Below are 13240 nucleotides of genomic sequence, written 5' to 3'. Positions count from 1 at the left end.
TGTTTAAGTTAACTTTGGGTTCTTCAGAATCATATTCACTTAGCAAATACTAGTAACTCCAGGTACTGATACTAGTACCTGAGTTCAGTACACTGAACTCAGTGGCCAATAAAACCAACACCTAGAAATTATAGACCATAAACCACAATGACTTTTTGTCTGTGGAAGCTACAATCCAGCTTTAACCACAACTTACAGAGTGCATGTATTCCAGGCTCTGTGTAAGATGTAGCAAGAATGCAGAATTGAAAGACAGGTCCCAGCCCATGGGACCATACAGTATAGAAATATACTTAGGATGACTCAGAAGGTAGAAAGAAGGTATAAGGAATATGGCCTGCTGAGAAAACTGCAATTAGGATGAAGCAAAGAGTATTCATGAGAAATGACAAATAAGAAGATGGAAGAGGCAGGTAAGAGGTCAAGAAGATTAATAATACTGGCAGCTAATGATTGAATACATTCTGCCATATACTATCAAATATCAAAGTCTTTCATTCACACAATTATCACAACAAATCTATGAGAAGAGTATTATAATAACCCACAATTTATATAATTAGGATACTGGAGCTTAGAGCAATAAATCACTTGTCAAGGTAGCAAGTTAGAAAATAGCAAGGACTTGAACCTACACTGTACTATTCCAGAACCTGATTCATTACTTTGAAACACCTACTATGCCAGTGAGGGGTTTTAATCCAGGAAGAAACACCTTTGTTTATATTTTAGAAAATAGTAAATGGAATGACTGGGATCAAGACTAGACAGAAAACTACAAGGCAGTTAGTAGTGAGTCAGGCTAGCTATCATGAGACAAATTAGAGGAGAGTTATGTCGACCATGAAAGCAATAACCCTCAATACCAACTAGGGAGGAAAGTGATCAGAGTGAGAACAGACCCACACCCAGATATACAGCTCAGGTGATTTGATACAATGGTAGGAGGTTATAAAGGAAAAGTACAAAATATCAATTCTAGGAACCATTGGAAAGAGGCTGTTTATCCTTGTTTAGAGGAATATCAAATCTATAACTACTGTAAAACTAAGGAACATGACCGAATTGTAACAGTGTTATCTATTAGGTCATAATGTTTCTATTTGAACATTTAAGACACAAATTTCTAGGGATTCTCATTCTGAAACCTTGAAGAAGCTGGTTCCTTTGCCTGTAACCACTTTATTCTTTAGGAAGTCTTCCTGGGCACCTTCTCATGCCTCACTGTTATTCGGACAAAGCCCCCACTTCTGTGCCTCTATAATTCCCAGGGCACAGCTTGAGTACAGAACTGAAAGCATCTTGAAGCTAAGAAATTATATTGTTTCCCGTTACATCCACAGAGCCTAGCACAATGCATAACACATAATAGGCACCTTAGAAGCATTCAACGAATGCACACAGAAAACTGCCCTCAGTTCTTCTAGATTTGTCAGAAGAGAAAGAAGCTAGAGCAACACTGAGTGAATTACCTGCCTCTCACATAGGTTCATAAATCAGATACCCAATGTGTATAAACTTCTCTAAATCTAACAAAGGTTACAGTGGTAAAAGGCATAGCCACCAACTAAGTGGCTGCCTTAAATAAACAGTAAGTGAGAGCGTCAAAACTGCAGTGGTTATTTGTTCACTTATTTGCTAATTCTTTCATTCTCTTCATCATTTATTTTACATCATGTAGGTGATCAAAACAGCTATGTTCCTCATGATCACAGAACTGATCTAATCAGAACTAGCTATCCCAAACAGTAAAGAAATAAAACAGAGTTTTAGTTATGTCATATAAGCTATATTTATATTTGCTAAGTGAATGTAACTAACTACAAGGAAATTCATTAGGGAACATAATTAACAGAAATTGATTATAGTACTTGAAGTAACTGAAAGGTCTCAATTAATGAGAACAGCCATGAATGTTAATAAGAAGACAAACAGAACTACAAGAAGACGATGGTGGGCATATGTTTAAGGATAACTAGAAAGCTGGCTGGATAAATGGATCAAATAACAATTATCTTTGAATGACAGACTAACATGTTTGTAAATTATGTGATTAACAGCGGGGAGCCACTGAACTTTCCTGAGCAGGATTAAGACCATCACATGCCAGATACAGCCAGTGCCATTTGCACTAGGGCATCAGAACTTGAGACTCACTGGTGATCCCATTGTGTCTTTCATCATTGCAACCTCTGGTCATTGCTTCAAATAAAAACCTTTCATTTAGCTTTTCTCCCACTGAAATCCTCACAATGTAGCAAGATATGGTATAAAGAACATTTGCTTTGTATCTAGGTAAACATAAATTTAAACTGTGGCTCAGAATATTTAGTAGCTTTTGTGACCACAGACAAGTTACTGCTTTTGAACCTGATAAGATAAAGAAATTGGAGAAGGAAGTCAGTCTGGACAGAATAAACACAAGAAGCTGCAAATACCCTGAGGACAGAGAATGTTTAAAGTTCAAGGATCAGAAGGAAGCCAAGGGAAAGAAGCAGAGTGGGCAAGGGAGAGAGAAAAGTGAAAGTGAGGTTGGAAGATGGATGGATGGGGATATGGATCTTACCGGACTTTGTAATCCTGTGTAGGAAGTTTGGTTTCCTATGCAATAGGCACCCATTAGGTGCCATGAAACTGCAGAGTCCAAGGCTTCAATACCTTTAAAGTAGTAGTGTAGAAAACAAACAATAGGCAAGGGTGAAAACAAGATCTGGGTGCACACCTGTAGTGACAAAGACTGGCCCCAATGGTGTCAACTGATAGTGGTAAGAAGTGATCAGATTTTGAATATATTTGGAAGAAATTAAAGATTTGTTGGTGGACTGAGTTTGGAATTAGACCTGTGTTTGAACTTATAAAGGATGGAAGAGAAACACAATTAAAGATAATTCCAAGGTTTCTGGTCTGAATAGTGAGAAACAAAAGTATTTGGGATGGGAGATGAAAACAGGATTATGTGTTTTGAGTAGAGATGGGAAGTTTATCTTTGCATGACTTAAATAAAGGAGATCATTAGAAGCAAATAGGAGTGTTAGCTGTTGGATATGTGGGCCTACACAGTAGAGGTTCATCCTGAGGAAGTATCTGTAGGAGGTCCACATATAGAGAAGGGATTGAAAGCTATGACACAGGACAAGATCATATAGAGCCTTAGGGAGAACATGAAAAAAGTTCATGTAGGTTATGGGTTAGAGGCAACAAGTTTTTCACAAAGAAAACTGAGAGGGAAGAGAACCAGGGGAAAGGATGGTAGAGGTTCAGAGTTCTGGGATGCTAACAGTTCAAGATGAGGACTAATAAATACTCACTGTATTTACAGTGTGGAAGTCATTAATTATTTATTCCACTCTTGGGTTTTCTTTTAAGCAAAACTCAAAAGAAATGACATTCTCTTTGTGATGCTTCACCGTTATGTACTATTTGCATACTTTTCTGCATATAGATTATACTTCAATTAGAAAGTTTTTGAAGTAAAACATCATTTGCTGTTTCCAATTCCTCTCCTATTTGTCGAACCCACTTCGATTTGGCTACTCACCTGAAACTTTTCAAGGTAAATGACCATACATTTCTCAGGTCGAAACCCCATCATAAGTAGAGGATACCTGTACTTCTATTTCCTCAGTGAAACAGGAATCACATCTTCAACTTAGAAGACTCTTGACATACTGCCTGGGCTTGATTACAGCTCCATCACTAACTCTGAACCTGTGCAAACTACTCAACTTTTCAATGCAAGAACTTCCTCATTTGTAAAACTGTACTATAGGTAAGGATAACATTTACTTCATATGAATGTGGTAAATATTAAAGACGGTTAACAGAAAAGCCCTTACAACTGGGTCTGGCAGAGAAAGTGATCAGTAAATGTAAGCTACATCATCAGTTATGAGAAAGGAGGATAGAAATTTTGGGAGAAAGGAAGGGATGGGATAACCTACAGAAAGTAAGCCAGGCAAAAAGATTCAAGGGCTCAACTGGTATTAACAGTCATTAAAACTAATAGACAAGATTTGGGCACAGAACAGAATGGGATTGGAATTTGCTGCACAAAGACGGTGAAGGGAAAGAAGGTTAAAGAAGTGATAATGATGAATTACAGAATTCAAGCTGAGCAAAGAAAGGAGAGGGCTGTGGAAACAATGGTGCATTAAGGAAGTGCAGTTGTTGAAATGGTATAAAAAAAGGTTGGAGATCAGTTCTACAGAGAAATGCTGAAATCACAAACATGGTAACTGGAGACTGTGATGCTTTTAGCGTGCCATGGTTTAAAAAGGCCAGGTTATTAGAAGAATCTTCTGTCATGACTTTGAAATCACAATACTAGTAGTTTTAGAAATAGTATTATAAGCCAGACTCAAACTTCTGAAAGGAGAGATATGGATGAGGCAGACTGAAAAAGGACCTTCGAGTTGTTTTGTTTTCAAGAAAGAAATAAAGTTTGAAAACAGCAGGAAGCCCAAGTCATTTGAATACAATATTTTTTTAAAAATCAAAAATAATGCAGAAAATTCAGAAACAAAATATCAGAAGTTTAAACATAGGCAGGGCATAACTATTTCAGAAGTTAGCCCTACACTATATTTGCCTTTGACTGAACAAACTGATAAAAGTACTAGTTAATGTAAGCTTATCAACAGTGAATTTACTAAGAAAACAAACAGGTTTATTAAACCAAAACAGAAAATAATCCCTTTAGAAGTATACTTCCACTAGAGACTTTTATAAATAAGACTCACCAGTTTTCTTCTTCAGGCTTAATTTCTCCCTGTTGCTAATACGTTTTGAGATGGGTGTTATCATCTTTTTGGTTTTTGTGAAAGTTGTCTTAGATTCAGAGGGAGAAAACTGGAGTCTTTTAATTTCACACTCTTCTGTGTGCTCTGCAGCAGCAACCTTCACCTTTGCAACTTCCATGTTCCCATCACTCTTTCTTTTACGAGCAACAAAAGGTGTCCTTGAAGGACTTATTTCATTTTTATAACTCTTAGATTTACTTAATACTGGCTCTATAACTGGAAGATATGAAGAAAAAGCCTCTTTCTGATTATCTCTTACTTTTTCACAATCACCTACTACACTGTCAAGACATCTTTTTGCTTTCGGTTTATTGTCCTCAGTTTGGTTTTCTCTGGCACAAGTGGGCTTCCTTTTAGTAACAGTAGCAGAAAGTATTGGACGTCTCTTAGGTTGGTTCTTGTGGTTGCAAAGAGAAACCTCTTGAACTGAAGAAAAACTAGGATGGGCTTGTTTTGTAAAACCATAGTAATCTGACTTCATTTCTATACATTTAAATTCTTCAAAAATAACTTTGGAAGTTTTTGAACTCTGACATTCAGGAATACATGGCAAAACTTCATTTCCCCCCCAATCTTTAGGAAACTGTGGGAGTCGAGAACTTGAATTTGATAATTGTGATACTTCACATGTCTGCTGAGATATACACATATGTGTCATGTTATCGTTTACAAATTGACTTGGGGATAAAATAGGATTGACTGACTCTGATTCTAGATCCTGCTTTAGTCCATAATTATCATTTATGAAAGAATCTGGACTTAAAATTGTTCGAGAAATTTCAGGAACAGTTTTTGATTCCAAACACAAAGGCTTTAAATTATCTGTCCTAAATGCATCTGGTGAGAGACATGTCACCAAGCCTGGTTTGTTATTATTATCAGCTGTGTGGTTGTTATTTACAAAAGAATCTGGACTTAGAAAATTTCCTTGGCTTTGTATTACATTCAAAGTTGAAGAACAGTTTGGGGTAAGAACAAGTTTATTCTCTTCACTTTGGCCACTAACACTTATGGAATTAAAGGAAGTTTCGGTGATGACATTCTCATTAAAATTAAAACCCTTTGAAATGGAATCTTCTACTTGCAATTGTTCCCCATTTTCAGATGCATGAAGAGATGAGTAGGCAGTAGACCGACGCAGAAAAAGTGGCAAGCAAGTTTCACTCTGACATTCTTTAAAAGTGGGACTAATAGGTGATATGGGTATCTTATTTTCTTCAAGAGTTAAAGAATTGCTTTTTGTTGGAGAACAGCCTTCACTCATAGCCAAATTTTCACAAGCTTGCAACGGGCTCCGAACTCTATCGACTTTTTGGGAAACACTAAATGTTTTATTGATATTTTGAATTTTTGAAGTCCTTTTATTATGACATGAAGAGGCTGGAACTTTCTTCTTATTAATGGTATCCCAAAGACTCTTCTATAAAATTAAACAAGATATATTGATAAAGTTACAGCTGTTGAATAATACTTTGAAATAAGCAATATGATGTACATTATTTCAAGCCTGTCATCAAAATAATTTTTACATATTGTTAAACACTTTTTAGAGTAAATCACAAATGACCGAAGCATTACCTTTTTCTTTTTTTGCTCTTCTGCATTTCCTAGTAATATAGCTTGGTGTTTCAGAATATCATTTACAAGAAATGTCACAATCTCTCGTACTCGGCCTTCTTTCAAGGGTGTCCAGTTAACAGAAATAGCAGTTGTTTCTTTAGGCTATAGTGAAAAGGATAAATTTTAAATGATCATGATAATAGTAACTATATAATAATCAAAGCACACCACATCACACTTAGGATATCAACCCTCCAAAGCCTAATAGCAGTTAAGAAGTCAAATATATTTTTCTTTTGTTGGGTTGCTCATTTCGTGGTAAGGAAAAAGGTCATTAGCAATAGCAGGGTTCATAACAAAATAAAATTATAATAAAATTCTAGTTGTATGAAAGCAATGGTTTTTAAATTTTTTATTGTGGGGCTGAGGATGCAGTTCAATGTTAAAGTATGTGTCTGGCGCATGCAAGACTCTGAGATCAATTCCCAGCACCACATTAAAAAAAACTGTAAATGTACTTCTTTATTATGGACAGTACTTCTATTTCAAATACAATAACCTTGAATTACGAAGACTTTCTGCAAAAAGAGACATGAAAATGATCAACTAATTTCCCTCTTTGCCACAAACTCCTCTATAGTCCACCTCATAATATTGATCCTTGCTAAGCAATTATTATGCTCCCAGCACAGGTGCAGGTATCACAGGACTCATGCTCCCCCCAAAGGAAGCAGGTACTATGACTGTTCATGTTCACAGATGAAGCCACCCAAGTCCAGAAAGCTTTGCTGAAGTCATGTAACTAGGAATTAGAACCCAGGAAGTCTGATTTCAGGGTTCAGACTTTAACATCTATATCCCAGAGTAAGGCACATAGAATCTGCCAAATGAGAAACCCTGACATGACAAAACAAATTTGTCAGGGGAAAAAGGTAAGTTTTTGTTTGAAAGAAGAAAGAATATAGCATCATCAGTGGCTGTTTGTATTTAAGTGAATTATTACTCTATAAAGAAGAATTTATTCTAAAAACAACAAAGAAATTTGCTTCTACGTTACAACAAAATAGAATTACATGAAAGCATTATGTAACTGGCAAAGAAATGTGTCTGTTCATAAAACAGAAGGCAGGGGCAGGCAGGTTCTGGAGTGCAGAACCAGTAGTGATGCATGGCCCAGTGTCTTCGCAATGCTTTACCAAGCAGAGCTCAGGCCTCCCTCAGCCAATGGTTCTCACATTTCACAAGGTTCTACTTACTGAAAAGAACACAGCAGTTGAAACGAGAGCTGTACTGTCCAGCTTTTGGTGATGACCATGGTCAATATGATGCTGTGACAGCTACAAGGGAAGTTCTTAAAACAACCTTCACAACATTAAAATGTGATGCACCATTAAAACTACACTGACAGCAAGGGCAAAAAAAAAAAAAGGATTAAAACACACAAACGTGCATAAGCACCTACCACACATATATGTTGAAAACAACCCTTTGTTTTTGCTTTTTGCTGTAGACATTTCGGCCAAAACGAAGTCGATTATTTCACCAGAAAATGTCATCATCTGACTCTAAAGATACACAAGAAACTAAAATGCATGTTAAGATGATGACTGATGGGAGGCAATTTCTTAAAAGCTCTAATCAATGTACTCCTGACAATCTTAAAAAAAAAATAGAACATGAAAGAGTATCTATTAATCTGGAAGGCGAAAAGTATTTTGCAACGCCTGCTGCAATGATGCTTGCGTGTTCAACACCAACGCTTACTTGAGATGCTGCAGACACTCAGTGCAAGCGCACCGATGAGCTGTCACCACTCGTCACTGCCTGCCCTGGCCATACACATACGGCAGTATATACAGCTAATACGATACGACATAATGCCCTATAACATACACTATGGACGCGCCCACAGCATGCACAGAGCATATGCACAATTCGTATACGCTGCACACACGTGCGCACGGGAAAACACCAGCTGTGTCAAGGCCACGCCCACAGTTACCGGCTGGAGCGTGACCTCATTCTCCGGGGCCCCTTCCCCTTTCGGGGCCCTGCGGGGTCGCGCCCGCCCCCGACCCACCTGCAGGAGGACGCGGCGCGGCGCCACGCTGAAGCCGAGCTGGGCGGCGCGGACGCGGGGCACCTGCACCTCGGCCACCTCCTCGCTGGGGTTGTGCAGCAGCAGCGGCAGCGTGCGCGAGGCCCCCAGGCAGACGTCCCCGAAGCAGACGAACGGAGCCCTGCAGAAGTGGCTGAGCGACAGCACCGGCGGGGAAGTCGCGTCCTCCCGGGCCGCAGAGTCCCGCCGCCGCCGCCGCCGCGGCTCGGCCGGGCTCACCTCCCAGCCGCTTCGCGCCGCTCGCCGGGTCGCCATGGCAGCTGCGAGCCGCCCGCCCGCCTCGGTCCCCGGCTCGCGGGAGGCGGCTCACGAGCGCGGACTCCGACCCGCCTCTCGGGCGGCCGCGGAGACCGGAGCGGCGAACTCGTGCCCTTTCCTCTCCAGTGGCCGGCGCTCCTGGAGGAGGAGGATGGAGCAACGCCCGCGAACGCAGCGCAAAACTAGTGCGCTGTTTTGCCTTCGTTTAAACTTCTTGCCTCCACCAATGGGCGCCTTCTAGGGTCCGCCCACACCATTAGGGAGCCAATCAGGGAGCGAGAACTCCTGGCCAATGAGACGGCAGCGCCTTGTTTAAATGATTGCACAGGCGCCAAGCGCTCCTAGCAAAGGAAGTGAAATAGCTGCTGCGTCTTGGTGACACAGAAGCCGGTGGCTTAGAATTGAAATTGCGTTTAGATTTTGTGACCAGGTTATGATGAAAACAAGAGAGCATTACATAAATACAATAATCACTACGGTGCCCGACACCACAGAGTAAACCGTTAAGTAGGCAAGAAAATGTTTTAAGTCATTCCTCTTATCTGATACACCCCGCCCAAGATTATGTCAATCAACTGCACACTAGCAGTTTCCTAAGGTTAAAGGCACGAGGAAAAAGAAATTAAATTGATAACTCATGTGAAGATGCCTACTTAATCACTGCCATAGGGACTCAGTACCTTTATTTACATGCTGTTTTCTTACCTGAGGATACTAGAGCAAAACCAGATAAATGAAAGCCGGGATTCCAATAATTCATAGCGGATTATTTTGATGGATAATGCCATCGACGCATAACTTATTGGTTTTGTAGATATCTGGTGATAGTGATTATAAACATATTGCTTTATGTCAGGAATAGCTACAAGTTCTTTAGATAGTTATCTCACCACTGAGCCCAATTTGGTATCTCATAGGATAAAAATATCATTGTTTGTATTTTACAGGTGAAGAAAATGGAGCACAGAGCCACTTAGGATAGGTGCCCAGGCAGTTTGGCCTTAGTTCTCGCTCTTACTCACTGCAACATACTGCCATTAAAAGCAGTAGGAATTTAATAACAAGAATAATGTAAATATGTACATATGGCTACACAAAATATGTATAAAGAAAACTTTGAGTGAAAAAACAAAATGAGGAAGATGAAATATAGAATTATATTCAATGACACCCAATTTGACCTGAGGTTCAACCCTGTTAATATTTAAACAAACAAAATTGTTCAAGGAGAACTTTTAAAAAATCTTTTAGAACTGATACATAGAATGCTAGTAGGTAGTTTTATTTTTAGTAAAAATATTAATATGAATTACAATCATTTTCACATACACATAATTGATACAGCTTACTATGAATGTTACTTATATTAACATTACAAATAAACCCTCTAATTAAGACACTCAAATGATTGCTACAATTCTTAATATGTTAATAGCACAATTTTATTTACATTTGCTCTTATATTTGTTTATATTTTATTTTGTTTATATATTTGTTTATATCTGCTCTTACAGATATTTTCATGAAGCATTGTTTTCAGCTAGCATTGTTTTAAAAATTAAAATGAGCTGTACTGGATAGGTTTTTACTTGCCTCTCCACTTCTACTCTTCACTGCTTTCCAACCTGCTCTCTGCTGTGGGATGCTAATCTGTCTTGGCTACCTCATTGGATTTTCTTACTCAGTGGCTTGCTTCTCTTTTGCCTTAGAAGAGGTTGGCCACTGCAGGAGAACATCCCCCATGGATGTTAGTTGGCTTTCTGTGTGAATGAAGAATCACACAGAGCTGTAGAGGTGCCATCTTCAGATGGCACTGTCTCCTCACCCCTTTGGACCCTGTCAGTCAGAGTACCATGTTGTTACTAGTCCCAAGGTATTGCACTATCACTTATGGTTTTCTTACACCAACTACATCTTGACAAATAGTCCCTTTATTAAAATTTCATTTCATTATACTAAGTTGGAATAGGACAACCGTTAATTTTGTAACTCTGACTGATACAAAAGTGGCCTTAAGGAACTGGCCCTTAACATGGAATTCTAGAATTGAGTTGATCTTATTTGAAGAACATAGGCATTAATTGTTGCTAGGGAGATGCAGATTAAGATGATGTGAGGCACATGTGGCATCATAACTTCTCAAATTATTTCTGGGAATAGCATAAGATGAGGTGTGTTTGGAAGCAATTCATTCAATGATCGAGTGGTTGTGACACCTTTATAAAGTGATATGCCAACACTTTATAAATGACTATAGTGCTACTTGGTTTGGCCTAGCCACCCTAGACAACTTATACAGGAGAAAAAATGGAAATCTATGAAGCAAACAACTGAGGCTATTTTAGATCCAGGAAGCTCTAAAGAAGTCCCTCACTTTCTGCTGTCTTAGGGAACATGTGGTCAAAGATTAAACCCAAATGTCTAATAGGAAGGTTAGGGCTTTGCTAGTAAATATAGTAGTGCTATTCAAATGCTCAACATTGCTTTTCTTTTAAACTGAGGTAACAGATTTAATGAAGGCTTGGGCTGCTGGGAATGGGTATGATTTGGATCTGGAATGTCCTCCTCAGTTCCATGTGGTAAAGGGTTGGTCCCCAGTGAGGAACTATGAGGAGGTGATGGAACATTTAAGAGGTGGAGCCTGTGAGAGGTCTTCGGTTGATTGGGGACATGCCTTGAAGAGGACAGTGGGACCCTGACTCCTTCCTCTTTTGTTCCCCCTTGCGTGAGCTGAGTGTTTTGCTCTACCATGCATTCCTGGCCATTCTGTGTGGTCACAAACTGAAACCTCTAAAACTGTGAACCAAGATACACCTGGTTTCTTTGTAAGTTGATTATCTCTGGTATCTAATACGGCTATACAAAGATAACAGAGTGACATTTAGACAAAACTGACATGACTGAGAACTATCATCTTCCTTATTTCCATAAGCTTCTCTGGACAACAGAGACGGTCTCCTTTAACCTGTCCCAATCTGAGGGGTTCCCTAGTCTTTCAGAACTGCACCTGGAACAGGGACTCTCAAGTCACTGCAAATTCTCCTCAGCATCCACCCTCTCTCCATCCCCATGATCTCTCATTAGCTCAGGTTCCAAAAAATGAAACCTGGCCAGGTGAAAGATGTACTATGGGAGAAAAGAGACCATATTGTATACCACAAGAATTATAGGACAGCCTAAAAGTGGATCCACATGGTGTTATACCAAGGGGATAAATCTTAAGTAAAACAATCAGGCTAAATTTATTACCATGGATATTTTACCAATTTATTACATTGGTTTTCATAGTGTGTTAGGTCCACCAATTTAAAATTGAATGGTTTACTCATGTCAAAATGCTGGAACATACTTAGCATTTTATGATGAGTCCAAAGGCTGAGGAAGATGGGAATGTTGGAGAACATCTGTATGTACAAGCTACTCAGTCAAGACACCCTTAAACATACATATCTCCCCTCATGCTAGAATCTTCCCTTTTATGAAGACTTCAAAAAAATGCATTAATGAGAGGACTGTGATACTCTTGAAAAGATGTGGTGACTGTTCTTTATATGCCAGAAATGACCATAGAGGAAGTTTTAATGAAAATAGGTTTTCTGATCTCCAAGTGAATGATAGGACCCACAAGTGCTTAAGGCCCATAAGCACTCATCAGACAAGATGGTACAGCACTTATCACATATGCAAGGACTGAATGATAACGTCCAGGATTTGTAGTAAAAGCTAATTAATCAAAGATCCCCAGAAATAAGAGACTGTGACCATGATTAACATTTGACTTCAACCAAAACTACCCAATGAACCACTCCTAGACTGGAGACCCTCCCTCACTGCAGATCCTCCCACACAACTTTGAGATAATAAACAACTGCTGTTTTAAGCCACTGTTTGGATAGCAACAGATAACTAAAGTATCATACACAATATTACCTGTGTCAGAGGACTCAATTTTGCAGAAATGGGCTCAGGGTCATAGAACTTGGTCTTCTAACACTCTCAGAATTGGCTGCTTTTATAGAATAGATAATGCCTGTTGAAGGCCATAATAACAGAGAGGGAATTGATAGTTTGCAAGACTGGGATACAGTCTCATATCATAGTGTAAGCCTTAAATGAGCAATCATTTCTCCCACAACCAGAATTTACTGTTCTGAGAAGCGGGGTCGGGGGGAATTAGAGATAAGAGTGCCCATTCTGAATAGGTATTTCATTAGTGGAATATTGTTGTACTTTAGAAACCTCTCAACAAAATAGCATGACTACTTCATGCAAAGTAGTCATTATTTAAATTTATATTAGACACAATAGTTTAATGTCTTACATACTTAATATGTATTTCTAAACAATGTGTTTTATGAGCAATATGCTTTAAAAATATCTCTAAGATACATGGTTTTCCATTTGTTATTGCTTTTGTATTCAATTTTTACAGAGGTGTGCAGAATACTGTGTTTCTATGCAGTAAAAATGAAATTCAATAAAACTTAGATACACTTTATTAGGA

The 13240-nt window shown here is 38.9% G+C and overlaps 1 protein-coding gene across 3 annotated transcripts in view; it reads right to left on the bottom strand.

Moving 5' to 3' along the window:
* The window catches only part of Aspm (assembly factor for spindle microtubules), a 47423-nt gene extending 41230 nt beyond the window's left edge, over positions 1-6193 (bottom strand). For all 3 annotated transcript variants that reach the window (XM_074048724.1, XM_074048726.1, XM_074048725.1), the window contains exon 1: positions 4740-6193. In XM_074048724.1, the coding sequence (XP_073904825.1) occupies positions 4740-6063 (1324 nt within the window). In that variant the 5' untranslated portion in view covers positions 6064-6193. The remainder of the gene's footprint in view (positions 1-4739) is intronic.
* Between the last annotated feature and the right edge of the window lie 7047 nt (positions 6194-13240).

This window comes from Castor canadensis, chromosome 11 (assembly GCF_047511655.1).
Source record: "Castor canadensis chromosome 11, mCasCan1.hap1v2, whole genome shotgun sequence".
NCBI lineage: Eukaryota > Metazoa > Chordata > Mammalia > Rodentia > Castoridae > Castor > Castor canadensis.
This window is presented reverse-complemented; position numbering and strand designations above follow the sequence as displayed.